Genomic DNA, 27,834 nt, shown 5'->3' with positions numbered 1-27,834 from the left:
CCATCCCAAGCGGCACGTTTGCCGGAGACGATATTATCATACGACCAGATCCAATAACACGACAGGCAACCAGCATGGCCTCCTCTACCGACATCGCCTCCATTCCGACTCCCGCCCACTGCACCGCCGACTTCTGCTTGATTCCAGTAGGTCCTTCCTCCTGCTCGAACCCAATCCGATCCGGTCCTGAAGTCATGATAAGCTCTTCCCCGTCTATACGATGCAACCCTCCCCCAGCCTCGCCTAGTGTTATCAGTTACCCAATCCCAGAATATCCCACCAGAACGCCGCGACTAACTCAATTCCTCATGTTAACAAAAACCAATAGATTGGAACCGCCTCCGCCTCCGTCTCTGCCCAAATCGCCGACGTCCAGCGTCTGATCGAGAAATCCGGCATCAAGTATGTGATGCACTCGGCCGGCACAACCCTTGGTACGTCGCTTCGATTGATAGATCGTTTGTTTGTCTCACTGCATCATTCTTGTCGCACAACCTTCTGCACCGAATAGCAATCCTATGTTATTGGCTTTCCAAGAATTGCAAACCTCCCTCCTAATGGCGTTTTATTTGCCGCTGTCTCCTTCCCCTTCCCCGTCCCATCCCCGGATCCCACCGCTTCTTCATCATCATCATCTTCTTCTTCTATTGTCCCCCTCTTTCTCATGGATTATATGCATGTGCCTATCACAGAGGGATCCTGGGATAAAGTCCACCAAGTCATTGGCCAGGCGCATACCATTCTCCACGAGCAGGGAATCGTCCGCATCCAGACCGACATTCGCGTTGGCTCGAGGTACGTGCTCCCCCTTTTCTCCCTACGACTTCCCTTCTCCCCTAAAGTGGTGGCCGGTGGCGTCTCTCCTGACCCGAGCTCGAGCTAACTGCCTCTCCTTCCCCCCCCTTTTTCGACGGTCCAGAATCGACAAGGAGCAGTCATTCGATGATAAGGTCAATAAAATCCGACAGTTATTGGGCAAGGAGTAATATCTAGACCAGTGAGTGGTGTGTTTGTACTTCGTATCGGTGTTTCCTTAGATGGGAGCTTGGAAAATGGACGGCGCAAACTGTTTTACCACCGTACTTCGCCCTTGGCACTTCGGACTGTGCTTATAATTGGAGGCTGATCTTGACTGACTGGTTGCCACATTCTACCCTATACTACTAGGATGGATGGAAGACTACGGGAGTTGAAGACTCATAACAGTCATCAAATTCAATTCGTGACAGTGACAGTGACTAACAACCATAAACGCCCGTTTTTCTATCTGCATATCATGCCGACTTATGTATAAGTGGGGGAATAAGGAATGTCGTGAAAAGGAACGCAAAAGATAAAACACATCCGTCCCTTGTCCAAAGCTCAAAACGCTGATCTAAAACCCTTGTGTCAAACCGGAGGGAATATGGCGAATGATATCCGAAACAGAAAAGAAGAAGGGGAAAAAATTACGTATAAATGGAAACAAGACATTTTCACGGGTCACTTAGATGGTGAGTCCACCACCCAGTGAGCCCCAGTCACCACCGGCCCAGATCCATTCGCCCATACTGGGGTTGGAACCGGCCTTGGCCTTCTGGACGACCTCGACAAGGCCCTTGAAGACGTTCTTATAGGTCGTCGCGGTGCTGGTTTCCGAAATGGCGGTCACATTCTTCCGTCCCGTGGGCGAGCTCACGCCGTTGAGCTTATCCACCGTGTCGATGGCGGGTCCCTTGTCGAAGAAATCGACCAGGATGAACGCCGGCTGCCGACTCCACGCCTTCTGGCACTTGGACGCCGCGTCGCCCAGATTTCCCGTCCCGCCGGAGGGTGCGTTCGTTGTGGAGATATAGGTGGCGTTGGGCTGCTGGATGTCGAAGATCACCGACTGGTAGAGGAAGTGGTTCATGAACGGCAGGCGGTTGGACGACAGGGCCGAGGAGGTGTCGCCCTTCAGACTGCTCGGGCGATCGGGCGTGCAGGTGAAGTTGGACGGCGAGGTGACGTCGTACGGGTTCTCCCAGATGAAGTTGAACTCGTCCATCAGGTACGGCGCGTCGGTATTCTTCGAGGCATCCAGCGACGCCACGAACGTCAACAGTCGCGTATCATCCTTGATCAGTTCCTGCAGGGTCGGCCACGACGAGGGAGCGGAGGTCTGCGAGGTCGGCTTGTAGGCGTATTTCTTGATTCCGGAGGATTTGAACTCGGAGTCGATGTCGGACGCCGAGGCGCTGTCGGAGTTGACCAGCAATACCGTGACGACTTGAGCGGTGTCAGCTGCATTCAATCTATCTTCCTCCCCCTCAACCACCGGGTTTCTCCAGCATCTAGAACATACCATCATTCTTGTTGCTATCCAACCACTCCTTAATCTCAGACAACCACGAGCTCAACTTCCCCGCATCCAAATATTCACACCCGGAATGACACAAATGCCACTCCGAATCCTTCTTATGAACTTGGGCCGTGACGAGCCGAACACCGGCATCCAGCTGCGACGTCGTATTCACATACCTAGATGATACGAAAGTCCGTTAGCAACCACTCCATCTCAACCAACAAAAGAACGCATAAAACAAAAGCGCCGTAAAAGAAAAAGAGCAAACGCACTGATTTCCAAAACTCGAATAACTCGTCGACGCATCCTTCAGGAACGGACTGTTGTGACATCCCAGGTGGGTGATGTCGCCGTAGGATTTGGAGCACAGGTCGGGCGAGTTATTGCATGCTGTGGTGGCGCGCGGGAGGACGGCTTTCGCGGCGACGAAGGGGAGAAGGCCGAGGACGGCGAGTCGTCCGAGCATAATTTGTTTCGTTTCGTTTGTTTGTTTGTTTGCTGGTTTGCGGTCTTGAATGGATCGATATCGCTGTATGGATGGATGGGTGTATGTAGGGTAGGTAGACGGGGCGGTCGCAAGGGTCGAATAGTGCGCCGGGAGACAGCAGGTATAAAGGCGATCGATCGGACGAAAAAAGAAAGGAGGAGGGAGGAGATGGAATGGAATGCTGATGGGCCAGACCCAGAAGCAAAGACCAGATCAAACACGAGGGAAGTTTAAGTTAAATGAAAGGGACGGAGAGGAAGGCGAGCAAAAAAAGAAGCAAAGAAAAGAGGAAGATTGAAGGAGGCTGTGACAGCTGTTGGTAGTCTTGGTCCCAAGGTCGGTAAATAACCAGAATAACAATATTGGAAGCACGATGTAGGCAGGAGGAGCACTATTGACCACCACTGGGAGGATCCTAAACTAAAGAGAGAGCCTTGGATCTGTATTCCGCGGTTAATACAGTGGCGTAGACAGAATTAAAGGGTTTTATTGTATTGTATTAAGCGTGGATCTGGTGAGGAATGAGGATAATAATACAGTACGTACGTTGCCCGCCTTCTCCAGGCAGCAGGAAGTGGACCAGATAAATGGAAATGTTTTGGTTTTGGATCTTTAAGCCGTCTCCCCACTGCACCCGTCGTTGCACCGGCTGCAATGCCAGTCAGAATCCGATTCTCACTGAGCCCAGTAGCCCCAAGGTGACGCATGCCGTGTCGATCTGACAATACAGAGGACAGGGTGAGAGAAGGACCCACCACGGCCACCGTCTGGCCGCGTTGCCTCCGCGACTATTCTTAGAAACGGCGTACCCAGAAGGGACGCGCCAGCCGTGGGTGGCTCGGCGGATGGGCGGTGTTGAATGTTGAAGGTTCATTATTCATAGTTATTGTATACAGTAGATGGCCTCGTGTCTGTCATACGAGGGTTGGACTCATTAGGAAATCAATACGGACCATGTGCGACTGAAGATATGCAGAGTCTAGTGATGTTATATTTTTACAATATGATATTGGTCTATCATAGTACATCCGTCCATCCATCTGGTATCATATGCCATGTCAAGTCTATATACATACATTACTATACATCCAGGCTCCTGGAAGCCGCCTTTCGCTGACGAGCGCTCCGACCCATCCGGCGAAGGGACATCTTCGAGATCGGAGGATTCACTAATCGAAACAGATCCACGTGTTCCCGGCCGCCGAAGAGCGACGGTTCGCCCCAGACCCGATTGATATCGCCGATGACCCGCTCCAGATTGTAAGGGTTCTCGCGCCGCAGCATGCGGTTCATGCGCCGACTCGACTGTATCGCCGGTCCGAAGATCACCTTCAGGCGCTGTCGACACGTCTGCCGGATCTCCCGCACGTGTAAATGCACCCCGTGCTGCTCCAGTTCGCGGAGCAGGACGAGTCCGCGTACCCAGGGGATGAGATCTTCCTGGTCCGGTCGGAAGGTCGCGTACGGCCTGTCCGGTTGGCGCGAGATTCGCATCTTGAACCCCCACGACACGATCGCCGCCTGCATTTGGCCGGTGAAAATCGTCTGGAGAAGACGGTCGTCGCGGGCGCTGGATGGGGGGTCCGACGTTGGGCTGGCGGCGCTGCGGTTCACGCCGGAGCCCACGGTGTGCTTCGGCGCGGGCGAGTACTGACGAGCTAGCCATAGACAGCAGTCCCGGAGGTCGTACCAGCGATTGATCATGCCCTGTCGCTTCAACATCTCAATCCAGAGTTCGGATGACACCGGCGTGCCCGATTTAGCGGCGCGCTGCAGATTCTGAACGACAAAGGCCATGTCCTTGGGGAGAGAGCGACCGCGGAGTTTCTGTGGTAGGTGGCCCGGTTGGCGGCCTGGGAGAATGTGTTTCACCATGAACTCGACGCTCTCTTTGGAGAGGGAACTGCCGCGCAGGGCCATGTCATCGACAAACTTGGAGGCGAAGTGCCATTCATCCGCCGCGATGAATTTCCGAAAGTGAATGTTGGAGAGGTCCGGCCCCTCTGGAGAGATCTCGGCGAGGATGGCCAGCGTCACGTTGTACTGACTCCAGTCACGAGCGACGTAGTAGGATACCAGTAGAGATTCCTGCGCCGCGGCGTCCTCCAGCATCTCAAAATGCTGGTCGCTGCGGAGAAAATCGGACAGAAGGACCTCGCGATGTTGGCTTGCTAGCTTGCGAACAAGACGTGTGAATACGCTATCTGCAACTGAAATCCCCGCGGCTTGGAGCTGCCGGAGTTTCTCTAGTATGTCCTGCCCCCCATGAGACCGAACGGCCATCTCGCGAAGCGTCTGCGGCCCAATAGCCGGCACGCCGAACATTCGCAGTCCGGAAAGGATCATTTCAAAGTTCAAGGCTTTGGTCGCGAAAAGGCGCGCACCAAGTTCATCCTTGAAAGGTTTCTTTTCACGCACTGCTCCTTTCTCCGCTTCTGATTCTTTCGTAGTGGGGCTATCTGCGGTCGTAGTCGTCCGCTCGGGGTAACGTGATTCGACGTAAACATCGAGTTTCTGGCGCCGATAAGGTGGCCATTTTTCTTTTGCATATTCTAGTAACGGTTGAATGTCTTCGTAGGTTTCGGGATGGTCGTTCTGCGCCACCAAGACCTGATGCATCCGGGGCAGATCTTCATGGAGACCGTTGCGCAACAATGTGGAAATGACGGGCCCATATATCCGATGTCCTTTCGTAGAGCGACAAATGTTCTGGAAGACCCATAGCCCGGTTGACGTGCGCTGGTTCTTCGAGTGGTGGACTTCTTTGTTAGGTTGACGACGAGGCGCGATGGCTGACTGGAAGATTCGTAGGATGTCGTTCGGTTCGGATAAATGAGGGTGTTGCAGCTTCTTGTGCCATTCAACGGCTTTTTGCGGCATCTCGCGGGCAATCAACCCCCCAACAACGGCCTCATAGAGCCTATCCCAGCGGTTTCCGGTTTCCTCCCATAGACGAAATGCGTAATTGACCAGCTCGTTCAGTATAATTGGTCGCTTTAAGGCCAAGTCCACGAAGCTCTGCCAAAAAAAGTTTGCCCGTTCACCCTTGACAGGCAGCTGGACACCCTCCACCCGCACCATCAAGCCCTCCCAGATATCTTGCGTGCCTTTATCCCCATAATGCCGCTGTCGATAGCGAAGAAGTTCTTCCCACAGAGCAAAATCATGCCGACGGGCCGGATCGTCCACCAAGCGTGTCCCAATGCCATCCGTATGTCCAATGTCAGACTCGTACTCTAATTTCCCCAACTGTAATCCCACCTCTCGCGTCGGCTTGATGGTTGATGTTGTTGACAACTCGGGCTGTCTTGTCCGATCACGGCCATCTGTCGCTTCGCTCTGTGGTGATTTGATATCGTACACGCGGAAACTGGAGGGCCACGGCGATGATTGCGTCCGAAGTTTGTGATCGTCGGATTGGTCGTGATCGACTCCCTGGTTCTCATTCCTACCCGCCGTAGCCCGCGAATGATACCGCAGGTATTCGCTCTTATATTTGGATTCCAGCTCCTCGATTCCAAGAGGGACCGAAACGAGAGAGTCAAGCACCGAGAGAGCTGACGGCCTCTTCAGGAGTCGGAGGAGAGCCGGGCGCATGAGTGATGAGAGAAAGATGAGGATAGGCCAAGGTTGTAAGTCTGAACATCCTCCTTGTCAGTTTCCCATAGCACACATTCCATTGGGGGGTGTCGAAGACAGAAAACGGCCGTTCAATGCTGGTTTTTAGCATGCGCTATCTTGCTTCCGCGGACACTTTTTTGGAATGACGGAAGCCAGGCATTCAGGCACTCCGGCATCACGGGCGCAAGTCATCTGGCATTACTAAGCGTGGCTTGGTGAAAGGCGGAAGAAAGAGGGATGTCACGTGCCACTGTCCTCGGATCCACACCTCACGACATCGTCTGAGCGACGCTTGCGAGCATTTCCCTGGTCATTGTCGTTTTTGTTCTCCCCAGAGCCCTCACTCCTTCGCACCGCCAAAATGTTCCGCACCGCCCCTCGTATGGCCGGGTACGTTGCTCCCACTGTCCACAATTGATGGAACTCCGGATCCCCTGCCAGAGGTCGCCAATTGAGCATCGAGTTCGTCGGTGTAATGGGGCTGCCCCAATTGGCCGGACTTGCAATTGCCCTTCCTCGCTTCCAGGAAACCGTGCTAATACGGTCTTTTTGCTTATAGATTCTTGTTCCGCGAGAACCGTGTCCCCTTCTACCAGCGCCTTTTCCAGCAGCACGACGGCAAGCGTCAGTGGTGGAAGGTCAGTTGATCCGCAATCGACATACACAGCTCGAGCAGGAACAATTCGCTAACATGATTTGGCTGCTTCAAGACCGACCGCAGCCCCTACGTCATGTACCCCTACCTCCTCTCCGTCTACGGCCTGGGTCTTGGTGAGTGCTTCCGCGACACGTCGATATGGTGATACCTCGAAGCTAATCTTTCCTAGCTACCACCTACGCCATGGGCCGTATGGTTCTTGTCAGTACTCCCTTCAATGACTATGCTTCTACTTCTGATCCCCGGGAGCACTGATATCCTGCTCGACCATCGTGTACTAATCTCCAAACAGGGCCACAAGACCTGGTTCGGCAAGAACTAGACGGTGTCTATTGAATAACATCTGTCATCAGATAAAATAGTATGCCTAGTTTCCAATTGGCGGTGTATCTCTATTTTCTTTTATGATGGGTTGGTGAAGAGGAAGACATTCCACGTTGTATATAAGATAAAGCCTGGGCGTCAATGTGAATTCTTTCCTCGGTTTAATCCGTGTTGTCCACTGTCCTGGCCGGATCTGTTTGATCATCTCGAGCATGGCATTTGGTGGCATGATTTCCATGCTAGTGCCACGCTTGTGCTGTAACCAATCCTTCCGGCTCCCGTGTGCCCGGTTCGGTTCTTGAACTTGAGTAAACGTAGTAAATAGAGCTAGACTACAAGTAAACCTATAGCTGAAGGTCTCGGCTTTGATAGTCAATTGGAATGTCAAAGAAAGTAGTATGGCCATCAGAGCGTTGGATATGCTTCGAAATGTCGCACTACGGCCTTAGTCAGCGCCTCCGGGCTGGTAGATCAACGACACGGACCGGATCTCCGTCATGTCAACTGCCAGAAATTAGGCCATGCGGAGTTCTTGCATCGCTATGTTGTTTTATGATGAATCTAAGTGGCATTAAATATCTCGTCGCTATAACATGACATCATCTCCAACATAGGTGAGTCCCTTGAATAACTCCAACAACCTCCACGCTCCATATTGACCTGGATCCCTTGTCATTTATGCCGCCTCGACTATGAATACTGGATTTGGGGAAAGACCAGCCAAGCGAGTACGACAAGCATGTGAACCCTGCAGGTTGGCTTAATCCAATTTTCTTCCAGAATCATCTGCTAAGCTAGTCTTAGGCGTAAGAAGGCGAAATGCCCAGGGGAACAGCCGGTCTGCTCGCTCTGCGCTCGTCTACGTCAAACATGCAATTATGCCGAAGAGAGGCAGAGGTCAATGACAAACGGACTATTGCCCTCAGAACCGGCCCTTTTGCAAGTACCATCTGATTCTGGCCCCTCGCAGACCTTGGTAAGCATTGCGAGAGCTTCCTGTTCATGAATACACAGCACTAATGCCTAAGATACAGGAGGAGCGGCTCGGTGGCCTTGAGACCACGATGGGGAAGATCCTTGATGTTCTGGGGTATTTGATCCCTAAAAATAACAAAACAGGGCGGAAAGCTAATGTATAGCAGAAGGAACGTGTCTAGGCCTGAGGAAGTGCCTACGGCAGCGCCTCATGTGATGTCTGCCCCCAGTGGTCCGATGTCGCTTTCGACATCGAATCAACTCACGCCGCTTCCGATTTGGGAAACTGTGCTTTCAGTGGCCAAGTTATACCTCACGTACTGCGAGTCGCAACCGCTTCCTCTCTTTCACAGGGAAACGTTCCTGACCAGCATCGGGACGCGTGATCCCGAAGTTATCTACGCCATGCTTGCCTTGGGTATCAGGTTCTCCAAGGAGCATCAACAGAGCCCAACTCATCTAACATCACAGATCAGCGGTTACACTGAAGTAGCGAGAAGCTTGGTCATGAAGAGGGTGCTTGAGGGGCCGGTCGAGCTTTCCACTCTTCAGTGTCTATGTCTTCTAAGCTTGGTTGACTTTACCAGTATGGATTCGGCTTGCATTATTGGTTTTACAGTATACTGACTAGCTTCTTAGATGGAAATACGCATCGTTCAAGTGTTCACAGCAGCTTAGCGATGAATCTAGCCCAATGCGCCGATCTGGGCTTCGAAACGCAAGGGCAACTATCCCCAGTCGCGCGCGAGGAACGAAGACGTTGTTTCTGGAGTATCTGTCTGATGAAGCGCCTTCATGGCGTTGAATTCGACAACATAGATTTTCCGGACGGAAGCTGTCCCAACTTCCCAGAAAGTCCAAACGTGCCACCCCAGCCCTGCTCACCAAACATGACAGAGGGGACCAGAACAACCGATCTTGAAGATCACGGTATTATAGCCTACGTCATAACCTTGAGCGAGGTGTTTGCGAAGATTGCGAGATACGTTCGACGACATGGAAAGCCAACTAGCATACCCCCGTGGTCCTCTGAGTCGGAGTATTCCAAGATAATAACGCTCCAAATGGAAGTGGAATCACACATGCCCTATATTCACCGGTTTAAGCCCGCCAACTTTAGCGACAGAACGATTGACGAGCTCCAGGCCAACAGGGACTACTGGGGGCCGTTCCTTCTGAATCAGTTTCTCTATCACACGATCCTATGCCTTCTCAATCATCCTTTGCTCTTGTCTCTGAGTCTCCGAAACTTTCGAAGCAGTATTCCTGAGATCTTCTTGCAACACACCTCTGACCTCATCTCTTCTCACACAACCTGGATCATCTATTTTCTCAATTACTTTGAGGAGAGGTCTTTCCTCGTCTCAGATCCATTTCTAGGATATAGTGCGGCAGTGGTCGCCACTATTGAACTCCAACTCAGCTTCACGGAGAACCCTACCATCCGCGAAGAAAAACGGGACCGATTTTTCAAGTGCGTGCGATTCGTGCAAGCCCTAGGGCAGCAGTGGCCGCATATGGCTCGAATGGTAATATTCTCTCATTCACCTAATAAAGATACTAGCTAACGCAATCCCCCACCTCCAGGCCAACCGACTGCAAAGACTCGAGGACGCGGTCTCAGCTACCTACCAACCCGAATCTGGAGCCCATAACAAAAGCCTATTGATCGATCTCTCGCGATTCTGGGAAATCCTAGAATATTCATCCAATAGCGATTCCAACTCAGCGAGACGCATGTTCGGCGATTCCTTGTATTCCAATTCGCTCGCTTTCACAGCAGAGGTCTCACAAACATCGCCTCTGCCAGAACCAACACGTATGAGCGCACAGCAGGGAATGTCACAGTCTCCGATGCCGCATTATAGTCTTCAGACACCATTGGGCACAGGCATGCAGGGCGCCGTTGACTCGATCACAGTCGCTCAGCCCTCTGACTTGCTCAACGACGAGTTCTCCATCCTAGCGGCGAATTTCTTCTCACAGGGCCAGGAGTTTTTGCGAAGTAGTGACAATCGAGAAGGGTTTGGGAATCTCTAGCATGTCAGGTCTGGATTCTTGCCACGTGCTAGTCGCGCGTGACAGGACACCAATTAGCTATGTTTTCTCCTAGTCTCCTCGTAAACATGGAGCAAATCAGGAAAGAATATCAAGCGATCCATTCTTCTCTACGCGAACTCTTTCGAGGTCTTTCTGTGCTTTAACCCTGAGCCTGCCCAGTCAGAACCATCAGCTAGCCTAAAGGCTGGCCCGTATCTTCTTCATTACTAAATCGACTAGCCAGCCAGACTTTCTCCGGCCAGTCCCCTTGCGTAGAAGCTTTGAGCTTCAAGGTTCCTTATCCATGCAAATGCTGCAAGTCTTCGAGGATCAGAGCTTCTCATCACGGATATATGCACATACTTACATACCTACATATTAACATCATCCCTGTTTTTCCTGTCTGCTTAGTAACTCTGCCTTGGTAGATGGTATTCGTAACCTGGCTACAAATACCATCACAACATACCGTCTACCTCGTATCTCTCCACCCGTGTTCTCTCATTCCTACCTGTCCAAGTAGTCCATGTAACAATCTCCATCAGAACCCCTGCATCACAGAAAACTAAGAAGCCACACCGATACCACAGCTATAGCCATACCCAACCCCTCTGCTCCGTACTCCGTACAATCAAATCAAATCCAAGCAAGCAAACCCGAAAGAGACAAGAAACGAGAGCCCCGGCACCCATCCCCACGCAATAAATCACCACCCTCACTTACCACTTACTACTTACCAACCAGGTAAACCAAGCCGGAATACATACGTCCACAAGAACATCAATATCAATACCTACACCATACACTGCCTACCTACCTAACACCCTCAATTATGCAGAGTAGACCTTACTTAAGTCTCTACCAATGACACGATAATCAAGAATGAAGCGACGCGGAACAATTACATCATGGGAAAACCTAATCTTGTTACCCATGTCTTACCGAGCACCCAGTTCCCTTACATCTACGCCGTACATAACCATTAACCAGGACAGGGGTATATGATGTCAGGAAGGGAGAGAAGTGACCCTACAAGGACGGGCTAGAATCCGGATCCAATCCGCTTCCGCTTCCGCTTCCGGATCCACATCCACCTCCGGGCCCGACGATAACCCTATCCATCCCGTACATAACCACCCTTACCTTGGTACTCCGTATAGTTACCTAGATGAGGGGTTAATGATGGGTAACATCGGCCGAATTGATGGGATTCTGCAGATGGTTGAACCCTTGAGCCTTGACTTTGACACTTTGACATTGTTGTTTTGCCAGGGGGCTAAAGTCTGACGTTAGCACATGGGTTGCCGTAACTGTCTCTGAAGGGTCCAATGGGATGTTTGATTTAGGTTCGGGGAGTGAGAAATTAGCTTTTGATTGTGAGAGTTTTGGGTTGATGATTCTTGGGTGAGGGTTGGATGTAACTCAAGGATTTATTGCGTAGTTGGTTGATGGGTATGTGGGTATTATTTATAACCATGATTAGCCTAGGTTTGAGTGATTACGCCGTACTATGGTGTGTGTGTGTGTGTGTGTGTGTGTGTGTGTGTGTGTGGCGGATCATGGTCATGGGGTGGGTTTGGATACGGAGATGGCAAGTGATATAGAAGTCAATGCAAATAGATATTATTAAGAAACGCCTCTAAAGAAAAGTGTGTATACAATCATCATCGTCACGGTCATCATAGCTATAGAGTTCTAAGTTCACCAGCTCAGCTTAGCTCAGCTCAGCTCAGTTCAATCCACGTAACTCGCCGCCGCCTTCGTCGTATCTCTCGTCTTCTTCAAAAAAGGAATCAGGTCCGTGCCTCCGGTTCCGTGCAGCCCACTCGCGACTTTCCCATCCAGATCTTTCATCTGGGTCGAGGTGGTCGTGGCCAGATTGACCTGCACGGACGTCGGCTTTGTTTTCGGGTGTTTCGTCTTCGCCGCAAGGATGATGTACCGCGTTACCATTTGCACATGGGAGTCACGGAACCGACCGAGCGACATCACGGCCATGTTGTAGGCGTCGCGAACCGCGGAGTTGGCCTTGTGGCTCATAGCGTAGCTGCGGAGGTTGCTGATTTGGGAGAGGTGGTCGAGGAAACGGTGATGGGGACCGGGCATGTAGTTGCGCATTTCCTATGCAACATCGAGCTGTTAGATTGGGTCGATTGGGCCAAGACAATAAAGGGGAGAGGATAGAAGAGATGCGTTGTATATACCTGCATGAATCCTGTCTTTGCTGCGGGACGTGTCACTCCGTTGGATTTCATATCGCCCGTGGCGGTGTGTTCCACGCCCAGGAAGATATCGAAGGTCTGGATGAGCGAGCTCTGGGCGTTACTCCCGCCACTGTACTGGTGCCACTCGCCCTGGCCGTTGCCTTCATCGTAGAAGACGCCGTTTGGGAGGCCCGCCGAGGCCATGTTCTTACTCCCGGCGAGAAGAGGGCGGAGTTGGTGGAAGAAGACAGCCGGGGAACACTTCTCGTACATGCGCTCCAGCAAGTCGCGAAGCTCGGACAGGCCCTTGGTGAATTGGTCAAGAAGATCGCATAGGCGTTGGCTCTCATCGATGCTAGCAGCGTGGATAGTTTCGAGGAATAGCGGGATGAGTGCTGCGCCTTTTGCTTCGAGGGCGACGGAGATCATGAAAAACCATTCTTCATCTTTGGTGCCGGTAAATGAAGAATTTATATAGAGGTTGTCAGGGTCGGTGATGTCTGTAGCATGGTCTTTGATGCTAAAGTTCCACAGGTTGAGGGCGGCGTAGGTAGCGCAAGGTGGGAGCTCCAGGTGGTTGGAGACTTCGAGAAATGGGCATGATATCGCGGGTGGTAGAATCTAGAAGATGTTAAATTGAGTGGCAAGCAATTGGACCAGCAAGCATACCTCCTCGGGTCGTTCTCCTCCCCATATGTAGGCATGGGTGAGGAAGGCAAGCAGCATATACGCTCGTCTCCATTCTGGCTCGTCACGGAGTCGGGAGGTGGAAAGGACGGGGAGTGAGCCGACAGCTTGTCGGATAGTCCTGGATTCGATGTGATTTGGTAGATCAAAGACTATGTCCTCCCATGGCCAGTAGTAAGGGTCTTCTAATAGCTGCAAAGGAGGGATGGTAGGAAGAAACCCACTCCGAAGAGAGACGGCATATTGGTCAAGGGTGACTTCTGGAGAGATAAGCATGATGAAGTATGATCAGATAACAAGTCTATGTGTTGAAGTGAACAGAAAAGGCAAGAACGGTTCAAATAAATATCTCTCTTTGTTTCATGGTCTGATTAGGGCTGGGACGGAAAGGAGACGGAACCTAGGCGGCTTCCGCCTGATGCTGACGCCGAGTAGTGGAGATAGTCGTAGCATCCCCTCCCTGACCAAGGACCTTCATGGATTGTCTTTCCTCGCCGAGATAAATCGTCACGACTGGTATGCCCCACATGTGACCGGATCATCAGCCTGCGCTGACAGGAGCGGACTTCCGGGGGGTTGCGGAAGCGGAAGAGCATCCGGGTCCATGCAAAGGGGGCCAATAATTGCATGTCATCGGTGACTCCAGCTATAAAGCCTGCGTTTCTCCAACGTCTAGAACCAAAAGATCAGCTTGCAAAATACAACGCTCGTCCACACAAAAATGACCATCACGCAGTCTACTTCGAAACCCACCTTTCCTGAGAATGCGGGAACAAGGCAATATGCCGCATCTCTCGATGCAGCAGACCCTCTGGCCAATTTCCGGGACAAATTCATTATCCCTTCAAAGGCAAACATAAACCATAAAAAACTCGCAAAGCCTGGTAGGTCCTAGTGCTCTCCGACTCCTTGCTTTCTCAACACATCATGTCTAATAAGACATCCAGGTCTCTCATCTGAGCCTTGCATATACTTCTGTGGTAATTCTCTGGGCGTTCAGCCAAAAGCCACGGCAAGATTTCTAGAAGCCCAGTTAGACACATGGTCGTCTATCGGAGTCTCGGGTCACTTCGTGGACCTCGAAGACTCTCCACTAAGACAATGGCAACTCCTATCAGAGCAAGCGGCTGGGTCGATGTGCAAAATCGTTGGAGCAGCCCCGGAAGAAGTTGCAGCGATGGGAACACTGACGACAAACCTGCACCTGCTTCTCGCAAGTTTCTACAAGCCAACCGCCACCAAGCACAAGATCTTGATGGACTGGAAAGCATTTCCCAGTGACCACGTAAGTCATCGGGAAGGGTCTGTCGAAACACGGAGCTGACTTTTGAGGTAGTACGCCATCGAATCTCATATCTCCTGGCATGATCTAGATCCGAGAAAGTCCATGGTCCTCATTGGTCCAGACGAGGGCGAATACGAAATTTCCACGGAGAAAATTCTATCGTACATTGACCAACATGCCAACGATGCAGCTGTTCTCCTCCTTCCAGGAATCCAGTACTACACCGGACAGCTGTTTGACATCCCGCGGATCACGAAATATGCGCAGTCTCGTAATCTCTTGGTCGGCTGGGACTTGGCTCATGCATTTGCGAATGTCGAGCTGAAACTGCACGACTGGAACGTGGACTTTGCGGCCTGGTGCACATACAAATACGGAAACTCCGGCCCCGGCACGATGGGCGGCCTGTTCGTACACGAGAGACACGGCCAGGTTGATTATAACGAAGGGGAAGATGCGCCTAAATTCCGCCATCGTCTGACGGGATGGTACGGGAGTGACCGATCTGTGAGGTTCAAGATGGACAACAGTAAGACACCACGAGCTGAACCACCACTCCCAAAACAAGTGGAAACTAACAGTCAGCAGAGTTTAAGCCGATCCCCGGTGCCGGCGGATTTCAAATATCGAACCCCTCCGCCATCGATCTCACGGCCCTCTGTGCTGCGTTGAGCGTTTTTGATGAAACGACTATGACCGAGCTTCGCAAGAAATCGGTACTATTGACGGCATATCTCGAGCATCTGCTGCTGGAGGGAACGTCGGATGAGACTCGCCAGTTCAGCATTATTACTCCATCTAACCACGAAGCCAGAGGGGCCCAGCTGAGTCTGTTGCTCAAGCCAGGGTTGCTGCAGAACGTCTCGAAAAGATTGCAAGAAGCGGCTGTGGTGTGTGATAAGCGAGAGCCAGGTGTTGTTCGTGTTGCTCCTACGCCGCTCTATAACACTTTCTCAGAAGTGTGGACCTTTGTGCAACAATTCAAGAGTGCATTGGAGGAATGAGGAGAACCCGTGTCACCTTCGTGCTTTGATTGTAGAACACGGCATGGGCATCACGGGTTGGGCAGAAGTCCAGTATGGTCACTTGATATTTCCCCATCAGTTATAAGCGATTATTAGCATGATTAATGATGCATGATGATACAAAGTCCCTTTTTATATCTTATTTCGGCTGTAACAACGGGTAAAAAAAAACCCTTCTTGGCTTGGTACGCAATGTTTTGATTCTTCTGTGAATTAATTGTAAAGTTCATTTCTCATAACTCTGTGGCCGATGTGCCTTTCGCGCAACTAGTGCACAGGCGGCACAAGGAGATTCCACGGGTGTCTTGTGTGATGAGCCCTATTCAGGGGTGTTCACCTCCTTATCTGTAGCGAGCACCACTTAGGCCAGAACTAGAGACCTAAGGCTCAGCTTTTTTCCGAGGTGTTGATCATTCAGGGGAGGCTAGCTCTCTTCATCAAAAGAACCCGGGAGATGCGCTGGCAGCATCTTGCTCTTTGCCGGCAAAAATGGAATAGCAACGCTGGCTAGCAGTAAATCGAGCAAGGTGCGTCCTATCTCGAGTCAAGAGCATAGGTTCTTGCGATGGTCGTCCATCAATCAAACCATAGGTTGCAGCGTTTTATCTTTTCTTCGTATGGGCGGGAACCCCTTCACTTTCTCGCAGCTCGGCTAGTCTCTTTTCTCGACCGATGAGTCGTTCCTTTTCTTCCTTGATCATCTGCTCCACGGTCTTTCCCGCTTCCACCAATCGATCCAACTCCTTGTTCTCGGTCGTCTTGCTATAAGGATTATCCGCGGTTTCGTTATACGGAATCTCGGCCGTCTTCCCATTCCGCTGCGCCGCCTGTTTCGAATTCTTCCCCTTGCCCTTCGGCTGTGGCGTGGCAGAGCCCCCCGTGAGTAGGTCATGGAACTGCTCCACCGGCTCATTGAACACGATCTCCTCGTAGTTCTGGCTGATCACGACCTCTCTGCGCTCCTTCTTGGCTTCAGCATCAGCCCCATATGGATGCAGTTTTAGACTATGCCACAGGGTCTGGGGCTTCTCCATGGACTCCGTTACGAAGTAGAGTTTGATCTGAATCTCGAATTCTCCCCATCCGGTCTCGGTCACTTCGAACGGCGGTTGTTCGATGGTGCGAACGTTTTGTGCGTAGGTCTCGTGGAGCTTGAATTGTACTTTTTTCAACCAGTAGGAGACGTCTTCATCGTTGACTCCCTTGACGAATACTCGCCATTGATGGGTGTGGTCTGTAGGGGCGTTGGCGGGTTTCTTGTCGGGGTCGAAGGGTTGCGCCTCGCTGCCGAAGACTGGAGAGGTCAGTGTCTTGTAACCAGGTCGCAATGATCATTTTATTAATATGGTAGGACGATGGAGCATACCGAAGGGTCTGTAGATGGAGACGCCCTGGAAGATTTGTAGATATTAGCCGCAGGATTACCGAGTCCACCCTAGATTCAACCTACCTTGACGCGTTTTGTGCCGGTCGCAGAAGGCATGCTGATATTGTTTTCGCTGCTCTGGTGCTCACTGATGGAATCAAATACAAGAAAGGGCTCAATAAGGCGTTTTCCCAGGAGTGTCGATACTGTAGTTCCGCGGAGGTTTTGTACGTCGGATGTCTTCCACCGGAGGCTTCCCGTCGCGACAAACGCTTCCGGCACGTGACAGCGGCGATAGCAAGATGATAAGGTGCCATCGGAAGCAAACGTCCCAGAGCTTTAGCACAGCTTTGGCGCGGTCGGACAATCAGATAGAAACCGGCCATCATGATCGACAAGCCCACCTCGTGACTTACATTTGCTTTTCTATATTCTCCAACGTGTGGTTAGACCAATTATACTGAAAAATGGCCGCTAAACGAGTCGTGGTCGCGGGCGGGAACGGGTTCTTGGGTTTGTATAACTATCCTCCTCGCCGTGATCTAGTACTGGAGTATGCATACTGACTCGAATGGTTCTTGATAGGGTCTAGGATTTGCAAATCGGCAGTCGCTAGGGGCTGGTCCGTAACGTCTCTTAGGTACGACTTTTTTCCTTCTCCGGCGCAATCGGTCATCGCAATGCTCACAATGCTCATAGTCGTTCCGGGGAACCACGATGGGATACGGTCACGGGCTCCCGAGAACGCCCGGACTGGTCGCGCTCTGTAGAGTGGGCCAGGGCGGATATGTTGGATCCTAAAACCTACAAGTCATTCTTGAATGGGGCTACGGTCGTCGTCCACAGCATGGGGATCCTGCTCGAGGCTGACTACAAAGGCGTGGTGCAAGGAAGGGAGCCTCTTCTTAGTGGGTTGCAGAAGGTTTTCAGCTCGTCCAGGCTAGGAAGCCAGAATCCCCTGCAAAGACAAGAGGGGGAGGCGCTGCAGGCAAAAGAGAAGAATGGGCAACTGACTTATGAACTCATGAACAGAGACTCTGGTTCGTATATGTCCTAAATTCCAACTCATGTGAAGGCCGAATCAAGCTAATACTTCAACGCAACCAGCGATCGCACTGGCGCAAGAGTCCTCCAATGAACACGTCCCGACCTTTGTATATATCTCAGCAGCATCCGGGGCCCCCGTCCTTCCGAGCCGATACATCACGACTAAACGCGAAGCCGAAACAGCGATATCATCAAACCTTCCGGAATTGCGAAGCATCTTTATGCGCCCTCCCTTCATGTACGATTCCAGCAGAAAATTCACGATGCCGATCGCATTGGGTGGTTTTGTCGGATCTCAAGTCAACGCACTTTTGGGTAATAGGCTCGGCTTCCTCGGAACGATGGTGGACAAGCCCTTCCAGGTGGACACGGTTGGGGAGGCTGTGGTTGAGGCAATGGAAGACGAAACTGTTCGAGGTGCAGTGGGAACGAAGAAGATGGAAGCTCTGGCCACCAAAGCATGGCGAAAGAGCATGCTTTGAGTTCCTAGTCTGCAAAAGATGATGCTACCACTGGCTTCATAATCGATTCTCGTGGTTACAATGATGACCGCGGAAAACCGGAGGCCCTTCATTGTGGAACAGTCGGTGGACGATTGAGCGTGTAATCATAACACATAACTCAGGAATGTATAATAGAAATCTCATGTATCCATATCAAATCATAGTACCACGCTCGAAACTGTCGCGAATCTCCGTAGTGTACTAAGGGGCCGTTAGCATGTCTGTCCCTAGTTCTCTGCACTCTGAATGGCCATAAACATACCTTGTTGTAGAAGCGGGATAGTTTCTGGTTGAACTGCTTGTTCTTCTCATTGATGTAGGTGACATCGGCGTCGTCATCGCCACGGCGATCCTTGCGTTTCTTAAGCCGCACCTCTTCAGCCTTCCTCAGATCTGAGACAAGCTTGTCAACGGCTGCTCGATCAGGCTTGTTCTCGGTAAACCCGACGGAGTCCGCTGTGGAGTAGAATGAGCCATTTTTATCGACGGCGATCATTTCACCGTCGTTTGTTTCCACGATTTCGAGGTCACCGTTGGCGGCAGCCTTTTCGATCGCTGCCATCTTCTCCCTCTCGTAACCTTCGAGGTTAGGTTGCATTTCGCGCAACTGTCTCTTGTACACCTTGCGCGCATCTTGCGTGTAATCCTGGAACGCAACGTCGTCTCGGTGGCGCTGTTTCTTGTCCATGCGCTTGTCCCACTTTTCGGATTCATCGACGGTCCAGTCCCATGCACGCTTTCGTTCAAAGTCCTCTCCGGAGGCTTCGGTGTCCGCTTTGAGTAGGTTATGAGAGGCAAATGCGTGTTTGCGCGACAGCGATGAGACCAAGGACGGATCGGTTGCAAGGCGCTGGGTTTCGGCTGCAGTTTCTTTCAAGTTACGTTCGGCGGCGGATTTCTACTTGTTCATGAGTATCAACCACTCAACAAGGGACAGAGCTAGTCATGAAAATCTCACCGCACGGGCCTGTAGGGCCTTGAATCTTTCTTGTCTTTGTCGAGCTTTGGAGTTCGCAACCTCTTCCTGACTGCCCGTCTTCGTCTCCGTGGGCTGAGTAGCAACTGCGGAATCTTCAACAGCGCCTTCAGGTTGCTCTCGCTCAGGCGACTGGGCCCTGTGGGATTCTTTGTCGGACATGAGGAAGATTTATGAAGTCTCAGGATATGATAAAATACAGATATGTCGATCGAGAAAGTGAATATGTCAAGACTGACCTTCGTTGCTATGCAGGGAGGAAGTGAAGACGGGAAGGAGAAAAGACCTGCGGATCGTGTTCCTTGACCGCCTTCGAGACCGCCCTGAGGTGCACGTGCCCCCTCTTCTTTGTTGACATCGGGTAACTCCACACGTTACTCCACTTTGTACATACCCCATCCGAGGCCCGTTCCTTTCCAGTTTCCCCTCTCTTGTGGCCAGCATTCCTGTTCGGAATCCAACTCTTTTTCATGTTTCGCAGACCAATGCCTGGATATGGGCGCCGGAAATGCTGGCCTGTATCCTGGCGACATACCTTTGCGCTCCGTCATGTGTCACAATCAGTACGCCATGCCTCCGACATAGATCCGATGTACCATTATAAATGGAGGATTGAAGACATCCAACCTGAGCTTCAACCCACGCCTGCAAGTTTACTCCGGTTTGCCCTGACAGGCACTACACATACAGTGGCGAATAAGCACAAAAAAAAACCAGCGCCACTATATATCGAATTGAAAAAAGTCTTCGAAACAGACTGGTCCTCAGATGCTGCTTCTCTTCCAGCGTATTGGAGTCAGCAACAGAGAATGTACAACACCCCTACATGGGAAAAGTTTGTTTATGGGTTGCGACATAAGACGAAACGTATTCCGCATCTGCAGGTCTTTATCCAGAGATATATATACGACGAGAAAGGCATTGAGCTCTTGCAGAAAAACGGATGTTTCTTGCTGGCGATCGCATTGAAGAATTGCCAATATTATCATTCATATCAAGAGATTCTTGCTGTTCTGAATGCAATAATTTTGCGGATTCAGAAGCTAGGTGTTCAGGTCACCAAACATATGCATGCTCTGGCAATGTACTATGCCGCTCTGGCCTTTTCGGTCCCTGCGATGAAGCCACACGTGGAAGTATTTGCCGATCGCACAGAAAGGCTTAGAGCAAGATATAGTTCTACTCTTGTCACCACCCTGACTTACGCTCTTCATGCTCTTGAATCCCCGGGCTTGCAGCATGATATAGAGTCGATGCGCTGCTTGATCGGCCTTGCCAGCAATACAGAAGAGTTAGAACCACAGAACTTACACTCGCGACTTGGCTGGGGCCAGAACCATGCAACTAGTCGCCAGGAGGTTTACCTGCCATTTTTAGCCGAGCTTCGTATGGATGTCCTTTTAGACTCCGTGTGGGAAACCGTCAAGGAAAGTGGGTTGTCTAAGAAGAATTTGTGGCCTATATATCTTTGCGTGGTTTACATGGTAAAGACGGGGGAAAGCTCCAAGGCCTGTGTCTATTTGAAAGAGCTTTCGGTCTTGTTCGATGGTACTTTGCCGAATATCTCGAAGATGAAGCATCTACCTGTCCTCCTCGAAGATCCAGAAATCGGCGAATCTCTGATGCAACTTGCAGGGGAACAGGAGAGTCTTGGTATACTCGAGGCACAACTTCAAATCATGGAGCAAAGACTTGGAATACGCTGGGAGCCGGAAAAATCGGTTCATGTGGGGTTATCTGATACGAATTGCAATGCCACAAAGCAACCACTATTCAACATATATGGCGAAGCTCCTGCTGGATATGATAGTTACGAACGCTTGGTTGCAGAAATCATGACGCTTGGATGTTCAAAGTCTGTGGAGGACCTGAGAAAAATCGCAGACCTCCTGGATAACCATGATGGGAAACTAGTGCCAATATCAACTCCAGACCCGGATTCGTGGTTTGCTTGGTCCCCTGAACGATTGCCGATGGAATTCCCTGGCACGCCTCCCACCCTGCAGACCGATGTATCAAAGCCTTGCCCCGTTTCATCTTTGGGACTTCTTCGGGTTCGACTCCTGGGTAATCAGATTAGTCCAGCACCTCAATATCCAGTCCGGATAATACAGCTCGGCCGTCTCTTTATGCGGCCGCTGAAGTCGCGTCGGAGAAATACATGGACGCCAACAGACTACATAGTTGGATGGGATCGAGTTCATGCCCGTTTTCTTCTTGTCTCCGCTCGCAGGGGTGAAGATTTGGAGCCGGATGTACCATGCGGGGCTATTGTTCCACCGACGCCCTGTATTAATACAGAATACTGGCAGGATTGGTTTATTAGCCCTCTCCAACAACCGCTGACGAAAAGCCATTTTCATGGATCTGTGGAGGAGGATCCTGGTTTGGACTTGATAGAATGAGTTTATGAGCACTAGCGTTTCACTCCAGCTGGTTTGATGAGAGAAACGCGCGCTGTACGGAGTACGGAGTACATATTTCTTTCTTTACTTGTCACATAGCCACTCGTTCTCGGAAAAGTAGTACCTGTTCTAGCGATAACCTCCTGTCTAAGCGTTCCTTTTACAGATCAGATTTGTCGACTGGTTCCTGGAAGCACTGCAGCACACCATTGAATGGAACAAGTCACAAAGCGTTAGTGAGATTCTAAATAAGTCAGGAACAGAAGTAGGTCAAGCACTTTGGATAGAGACCTTGATGTTTTCTTTTTCTCCCCTGTGATTTCCCCAATGCCACCTGGCAGATCACTCCATCAGCCGATCTCGCGCTGGTATAAAGACTCCGGACCAATCCATTGCCGTGGCAATTAGTTCCGCTCTAGTTACGTGAGGGATTAGTTAGTGGTCTGATGTTGCCGACAGGAGTCATTTCATGATAGTGGGCCATCACATGTGCACCAATCGTTGAATCTTCGATAATCATTTCCGGTCATCTACAGGCTCTTCTCTTCCTACACCCTGTACCAAAACTGTACAGGTCTCATTTTCAAATCCCGTGGTTGGCACTAATGAGACATGTTGCATGTCCTCTCCTTTCGATCAGGTGAATTTGCAATTGGTGCAGGTTAGGATTCGGTAACCAGGGGGTGTTGGACATGGATCTTATCAATGAAAGCATGGCACGCACAAAGCCATCGGAAGATCGTTGCGGTGCCAGCGCTTCTTCTCGTTTCTGCAAGATCAATGGCCATTGAGAAGGCTTTTTCAACGAGATAGGGGTCCGTAATATACGGTTCAAACATCACGTGAGATTTTTATTCCTTCATATCCTTCCGTGGCTGCCGTACGCGTCTTCCTTGCAAGATGTTTTCTTCACGAGCGCCGTCATCGGTAGGGCCTCTTCCTCTGCCTCGGCCACGTCTTCCGCCTCGTCCCACCCCTGATCTTGATGAGGGCGTCGAATCATGATCTTCTTGTAGCGCGGAATCGTGGTGTTGAGCAGTTGGAGGTGCTGAGGAAGTCCGTATTTCCTCTTCTTCAAAGATCGAGTTCTGAAGCGAATCTTCGAGCATTCGAGAGGCGACTTCATCATGCGGAGTTGCAGCGGGTTCTTCAAGCGGTGGATCTTCAGGGAAACCCCCAGGAATGGCCTCGGAGTGGCCTCGGTTCAAGATATGAGGTTCTGGAGTTGATTCAGGTGTTGGCCACGCGGTTGGTTGCCCGCAGTGATCATATTCCTGCGCGGCGGTTTCGATCAATCTCTCATTTTCCTGCGTGTTTGAAATTTCAACGTTTTCATTGTGCGAGGCCTCGCTTAATTCCTGAGTTTTTCCTTCATTTCTCGGGGCCTCGATTTCTCTAATATCGTCAGGCTCCTCTTCACGGAAGATTCCTTTCTCGCTTGGTAAGTCTAGCACCTTGGTAGGAGGCTCTAGGGATCTCTCGCTGATCAAATCTTCAAGAAACGGTTGTTTAGGATCGTACATTCTCGTCTCGTCGAATTGCACGTCTCTTGCCTCTTCAACACGTTGTTTTCTGGGGTTCCATATATGCCAGATGTTTGAGGCGACATAGCCGAGGAGGATACCTTTATACGCGCGAGGAACCATTTTGTCGCTTTTCTGTTGCTCCTGCCTTGTGTAGGCAACGCAGCCGATTGTAAGGAAGGCCGAGAGATCGGGCTTCTTTCCCGAGAGCTTCTCGTATGGCGTTTTCCACCCGAGCGCGGCGGTAGGAGAGCGATTAGCAATATTCGCTGCTCCACCGATGACCCAGGGCCAGAGATCCCGAGGCAATTTGCTTCAATCATCATTTTCCTTGCCTTCAGGATAAGGGTCGCGCCTGCTCGCTCTGCGATAGCTGGAAGGCATACGGTACGTCGATACACTCCAATTCCAGCAGTGTCTCAGCACAATGACGTAGTTAGCCACTCGAAGGAGATTTCGAAGGATCCGATGTCCCTGAAGCCACGCTGAATTGTGGGCCAAGGTGCATGGTGAGAGAACCAGGAAACCCCATTGACCCGCTGTTGATTATGCAGAGGATGAAAGATTCGCTGAAAGGATCGAGTGACATCATTGTGTTTGGGATCGGCATCAACTGTCAGTCAACACCCTAGCTAAATAGTGTGGCGATTATCTCAATTGCATAATAATGCGTCGACACGTGAGGCCTTTTTGAGAGCAGATTCTAACGCAGAAGCGAAGGGAATCGTAATTGTATACTCAGGTACTTCGCCGACTCTATCGAAATAGTGGCTTGTGCGCTACCGGAAGCCTCTGGTGGAATTGAGATCAATCAATATCCCAACATCTGCAGGCGTATCTCCGAGTGAAGTTCGAAGAGAAAAAAAGGAATGACGTAGGCAGAAGAAAACTTTCAGATGGACTGAAGAAGAGACCCGTGATCGCTGTCACTTGACCCGCGCATCATCCCTTCCTTCCTGCCTCCTCGTCTTCCCCTTCCGTGTCTTCTCACCAATGGCCGAGTGTTTTCTTCAATTCGATTGACCTAAGAGATCTATTCATCTGGGTCCAACAATCTAAGAGATGATTTCACCATTTTCCTGAAACTAACTCGTGCATAGGATCACTCGGGGTTGCCTTTCGGTACCCTCAATTGCTCGATACGAGCCAACGAAAGCGTATGCCAAAATTTCCGGAGTCGAGAGTACAATATCCGCGTTTCTTTCGGATTTTTGATGCACATGTTCCTCCTTCGCACGTCGGCAAGCCCAGCACCCGCGAGAAGTCCGATTGTGTTCAAGGTAGACGGCGATCATCCTTCCCCTCTCCAAAGCCTGCAACCGATTACGATCCACTTCCTACTCCCCAGCACAATGGCTGCCTGAGACAGGGATGTGGCGCGCATTCATGCGCCACACAATAACCTCCGGGCATCGGGGTTGGACAGGCCTCTTTGATGCCATCCGCCTGTGGAAATACATACTTTAACCATTCACTCCCATGGAGCCGCAGGAGAGCCAATTATTCCGTTCGATTATGGATTGGTCTTGCCACTTACCAGTGAACCTACGTCTGGTGAATATTGTGACACATCACTCATATCTATCGGCAAGGCAACCTCGCATGCAGTAGTTCGGTCGCTAAGAAAGTATTATGAGCGAAATAAAAATGGGGAGAAGAAAAGAAAAAGAAAAACAATAACTAGGACGCGAGGTAATACACATAACCATTATTTGGCTTAACGCATTATCAGTTTCCTCAATGCTAAGAAAAATTCTGGAAAACCCTGTACCTACCTAAACGAGGTTGATCAACAGAACAATTCAGCTGAGATGACAAGACAACCATGATCATGATCCGTGGCGGTGACCAGCGCCATGGGATCTTGAGCCGCGAGGTCCACACCCCTTTGGCCACAGGCTGGACAAGAAATGGCTTTCGGCAAGGCTTCCGTTCAGCAGTGCTTTAGCTATCCAAGGAGCCGTAGGATCATCGCTTTTACCAAACAGAGAACCATTCGTTGCGGGGACTTCTTTTCCTCTTGCCGGAAACTTCGACAACCAGTCCTCATTCTTGGCTCGAGGGATGGCTCACGTTGCTCTGACTTCAGTAGCTCAGTCTCAATAGTCCGTGCAAATATTCTTCATTAGGTATTATCGGATCCCTATCCAGGTTTTATACATACCCGAGCCCGGGTTCACCAAGCTTCCAGCCCGCCGTGCTCTATACTTCCTCTTAAGTCCAGGGTTCGATTCCTTCACCCTGTAAGGTATGCGCATTAACGGTCATGAGTGGCCTGCAAGCTCGCCTTTCCGGGCGCACTAGAAAACGGGTAGTCTTGTCGCAAAGACTGCACAAGCAACTCCGGCTGTATTGCGGTCAACAACATGGCTGCTTGGGAATTGTATTGTTACTCGGCTACACTTCTGCAAGTTGTGGGCTTGAATTTTGTCACAAGGCAACGGTAGATTATTCAATTTGATAAGTGGTACTGACGAACCCTTGTCCTGAGCTTTGCAAATGTGAAATGTTCAAGACTGGCTTCTCTACCTATCCCTGGAAATACACCGAACGCGTGTATTACTAGAAGTCATACATGACCCATTGCTTACGGTTCATCCTAAACACCCAAATCGAAGTTCTTGCATACGGCAAGGCAGGATATGCTATTGAACTGCACTTACATACATAAAGAAGGCCGGGTTGGGCCGTCTCTTCTCCGTCTCGGAGCCATCATATGATGGTGAGAATAATCTGTGGAACTAAGTATAGGGACCGTGCACATCCCTTATCTTTATGTTCTTTCCGATTCTAGTTATTCCTTTCTTTTTCCTTATTGACTAAAGTCAGGAATCTCGCAGCTGCATGATTCCTCCCATTGGGGCAGATCATTACTCGGCACTCCGCCTTGTTGATCGACTGCATATTTCTGATCGGGGGGAGAGTATCTCAGTCAGTACTCACTATGGACTCATCCGGTATTCACGCGCCGAGTTAGAGTAAAGTTACAACAGCCTGACCTTCACTCTACTTTCTCTAACAATTCCTGCACCAATCTTGTGGCATATGGAGTCCACCAGCATATCGTCTACCAAGCTGAGAGCTACGCATACTCCGTGCTTTTCTTGTCCGAAAAGAGCTGCTTTTGTAGTTTTCAGGCCGATCATCAAATGTTAGTCCGTGAATGACCAGGAGGGGAGTCCACGCTACTTATACGACCGAGTGGGCCGAAGCCAAGCAACTAAGAAAGTACCGTCCATCCATCTGCTCCAAACTTCCAGTCTCCGCTTCACCAGTGCAGGTTGGAATGAAACCCACCAAGCTAACGGTGACAGTTGTTCTGGCTTAGGCTGAGCAGGAAATTTGATCTTGGGTCAAACGTTTTCCCTGAGTCCAGGGCTGCTCGGGCAAAGAAAAGAGACAGCCCCAAAAAAAAAACATCAAATTAATCCAAGTCACACTTCAGCGCTGTTTGCCAACCTTCACGCCAGTCTAGATTCTGAATTAGGTCCAGTTTGATGATTATATTGTTTTTGACACCATATGCTAACCATGTAAAGGCACAAAGTAGGCAAATACTATCAACTTGGGCCCTCGGGAATATAGTTGATAGCAGTCTGTCAGGGACGCAGGCCTTGCTGCAGGTCGAATTGTTCTATTTTTCTTATCCTCTTCCCCCCCCCCCCCCCCCCTTTCGTTTTCTTTTCTTTTTCCAACGCCAATGCCACACACACATACACACTGGGCACGCACACTGTCTCACAAAAGCATCGCCCAGTCCATTTCCCCAGATCGGCTTCATTTTTTGCACGGCCACAGCTGGTAAAAGCACCAATAAAAATATCCTCATTGGTACGACCGTCCCTCTGCTCCCCCTTTCCTGGACTTCTTGGGCGATGTGGTCATCAGACATTTGGTGTCTGTCACACACACTCACACTCTTCTTAGACAATTCCCGCTGAATAATAATTGCTATTGTTTTTCCGATCACTCGTGTGAGTTGTACCAATCCTGGTCTGTTTGGTGGCCACAATCGTTTCTGTTTTCCTCTTGGCTCCGTTCTCGAAAATTTTCTAATGTGGACTCTGTTGCCTGTTTGCCTGTTTATTTCTTGATTTTATTTTAAGTATTTTCCTTATGTTTCCATCGAGTCTGTCTCGTGGAGTAGTTTTTCTTCCGTTCTGTACAATTGCGTTGTGCGGTCATATCATGCCCCGAGAATCGTTATAAGCTAACGTATGCATGTCACTCTTGTAGATCGAAAGCTTTTCCAACCATTTGGATTAATTTTCATTTATTTAAAATTTTTTTTTTTTTTAAATATTCCCTCATTGTTGTCTTTATCTTCATCCCAGGCTATAGAAGAAGAATCCGGCCAGTTCAACCTGCCGTGCGACTTGTTTTTC

At 50.4% G+C, this 27,834-nt stretch overlaps 12 protein-coding genes across 12 annotated transcripts; 6 read left to right on the top strand and 6 right to left on the bottom strand.

Annotated features, from left to right (window-relative positions):
- Nucleotides 1-74: 74 nt before the first annotated feature.
- Nucleotides 75-883, top strand: KD926_011505 (thiamine-binding protein; the record flags this gene model as incomplete). The annotated part of the gene is made up of 3 exons (XM_053103793.1): nucleotides 75-146; nucleotides 329-434; nucleotides 693-883. The coding sequence occupies 3 exons, from the start codon at nucleotides 75-77 to the stop codon at nucleotides 881-883; spliced, it is 369 nt and encodes a 122-aa protein (XP_052952874.1).
- A 603-nt stretch (nucleotides 884-1,486) lies between these two features.
- KD926_011504 (uncharacterized protein) lies at nucleotides 1,487-2,789 on the bottom strand (the record flags this gene model as incomplete). The annotated part of the gene is made up of 3 exons (XM_053103792.1): nucleotides 1,487-2,247; nucleotides 2,324-2,499; nucleotides 2,596-2,789. The coding sequence occupies 3 exons, from the start codon at nucleotides 2,787-2,789 to the stop codon at nucleotides 1,487-1,489; spliced, it is 1,131 nt and encodes a 376-aa protein (XP_052952873.1).
- A 1,101-nt stretch (nucleotides 2,790-3,890) lies between these two features.
- On the bottom strand, nucleotides 3,891-6,407 carry KD926_011503 (uncharacterized protein; the record flags this gene model as incomplete). The annotated part of the gene is made up of 1 exon (XM_053103791.1): nucleotides 3,891-6,407. One exon carries the CDS (start codon nucleotides 6,405-6,407, stop codon nucleotides 3,891-3,893), a length of 2,517 nt encoding a protein of 838 aa, XP_052952872.1.
- A 385-nt stretch (nucleotides 6,408-6,792) lies between these two features.
- KD926_011502 (cytochrome c oxidase subunit 7) lies at nucleotides 6,793-7,344 on the top strand (the record flags this gene model as incomplete). Its single annotated transcript, XM_053103790.1, has 4 exons — nucleotides 6,793-6,821; nucleotides 6,991-7,069; nucleotides 7,142-7,202; nucleotides 7,259-7,344. The coding sequence occupies 4 exons, from the start codon at nucleotides 6,793-6,795 to the stop codon at nucleotides 7,342-7,344; spliced, it is 255 nt and encodes an 84-aa protein (XP_052952871.1).
- Nucleotides 7,345-8,314: 970 nt separating this feature from the next.
- Nucleotides 8,315-10,428, top strand: KD926_011501 (putative C6 transcription factor; the record flags this gene model as incomplete). The annotated part of the gene is made up of 5 exons (XM_053103789.1): nucleotides 8,315-8,389; nucleotides 8,448-8,503; nucleotides 8,556-8,974; nucleotides 9,028-9,917; nucleotides 9,976-10,428. The coding sequence occupies 5 exons, from the start codon at nucleotides 8,315-8,317 to the stop codon at nucleotides 10,426-10,428; spliced, it is 1,893 nt and encodes a 630-aa protein (XP_052952870.1).
- Nucleotides 10,429-12,162: 1,734 nt separating this feature from the next.
- Nucleotides 12,163-13,595, bottom strand: KD926_011500 (indoleamine 2,3-dioxygenase; the record flags this gene model as incomplete). Its single annotated transcript, XM_053103788.1, has 3 exons — nucleotides 12,163-12,549; nucleotides 12,633-13,253; nucleotides 13,302-13,595. The coding sequence occupies 3 exons, from the start codon at nucleotides 13,593-13,595 to the stop codon at nucleotides 12,163-12,165; spliced, it is 1,302 nt and encodes a 433-aa protein (XP_052952869.1).
- A 445-nt stretch (nucleotides 13,596-14,040) lies between these two features.
- KD926_011499 (putative kynureninase) lies at nucleotides 14,041-15,608 on the top strand (the record flags this gene model as incomplete). The annotated part of the gene is made up of 4 exons (XM_053103787.1): nucleotides 14,041-14,203; nucleotides 14,267-14,604; nucleotides 14,656-15,133; nucleotides 15,193-15,608. 4 exons carry the CDS (start codon nucleotides 14,041-14,043, stop codon nucleotides 15,606-15,608), a joined length of 1,395 nt encoding a protein of 464 aa, XP_052952868.1.
- Nucleotides 15,609-16,231: 623 nt separating this feature from the next.
- On the bottom strand, nucleotides 16,232-17,112 carry yaf9 (YEATS domain-containing protein YAF9; the record flags this gene model as incomplete). Its single annotated transcript, XM_053103786.1, has 3 exons — nucleotides 16,232-16,923; nucleotides 16,996-17,020; nucleotides 17,080-17,112. The coding sequence occupies 3 exons, from the start codon at nucleotides 17,110-17,112 to the stop codon at nucleotides 16,232-16,234; spliced, it is 750 nt and encodes a 249-aa protein (XP_052952867.1).
- A 350-nt stretch (nucleotides 17,113-17,462) lies between these two features.
- horA (ubiquinone biosynthesis protein COQ11) lies at nucleotides 17,463-18,524 on the top strand (the record flags this gene model as incomplete). Its single annotated transcript, XM_053103785.1, has 4 exons — nucleotides 17,463-17,508; nucleotides 17,581-17,635; nucleotides 17,695-18,035; nucleotides 18,103-18,524. 4 exons carry the CDS (start codon nucleotides 17,463-17,465, stop codon nucleotides 18,522-18,524), a joined length of 864 nt encoding a protein of 287 aa, XP_052952866.1.
- A 174-nt stretch (nucleotides 18,525-18,698) lies between these two features.
- KD926_011496 (pre-mRNA-splicing factor SYF2) lies at nucleotides 18,699-19,683 on the bottom strand (the record flags this gene model as incomplete). The annotated part of the gene is made up of 3 exons (XM_053103784.1): nucleotides 18,699-18,746; nucleotides 18,808-19,443; nucleotides 19,504-19,683. 3 exons carry the CDS (start codon nucleotides 19,681-19,683, stop codon nucleotides 18,699-18,701), a joined length of 864 nt encoding a protein of 287 aa, XP_052952865.1.
- Nucleotides 19,684-20,330: 647 nt separating this feature from the next.
- Nucleotides 20,331-21,926, top strand: KD926_011495 (uncharacterized protein; the record flags this gene model as incomplete). The annotated part of the gene is made up of 1 exon (XM_053103782.1): nucleotides 20,331-21,926. One exon carries the CDS (start codon nucleotides 20,331-20,333, stop codon nucleotides 21,924-21,926), a length of 1,596 nt encoding a protein of 531 aa, XP_052952864.1.
- Nucleotides 21,927-22,777: 851 nt separating this feature from the next.
- KD926_011494 (uncharacterized protein) lies at nucleotides 22,778-24,041 on the bottom strand (the record flags this gene model as incomplete). The annotated part of the gene is made up of 2 exons (XM_053103781.1): nucleotides 22,778-23,762; nucleotides 23,986-24,041. 2 exons carry the CDS (start codon nucleotides 24,039-24,041, stop codon nucleotides 22,778-22,780), a joined length of 1,041 nt encoding a protein of 346 aa, XP_052952863.1.
- Nucleotides 24,042-27,834: the final 3,793 nt, after the last annotated feature.

The sequence above is a fragment of the Aspergillus affinis genome (assembly GCF_023601865.1).
Source record: "Aspergillus affinis strain CMG 70 chromosome Unknown NODE_97_length_141424_cov_85_845664, whole genome shotgun sequence".
In the NCBI taxonomy this organism is placed as follows: domain Eukaryota; kingdom Fungi; phylum Ascomycota; class Eurotiomycetes; order Eurotiales; family Aspergillaceae; genus Aspergillus; species Aspergillus affinis.
The sequence above is the reverse complement of the archived record's forward strand: the minus strand, read 5'-3'. Positions and strand labels throughout refer to the sequence as shown.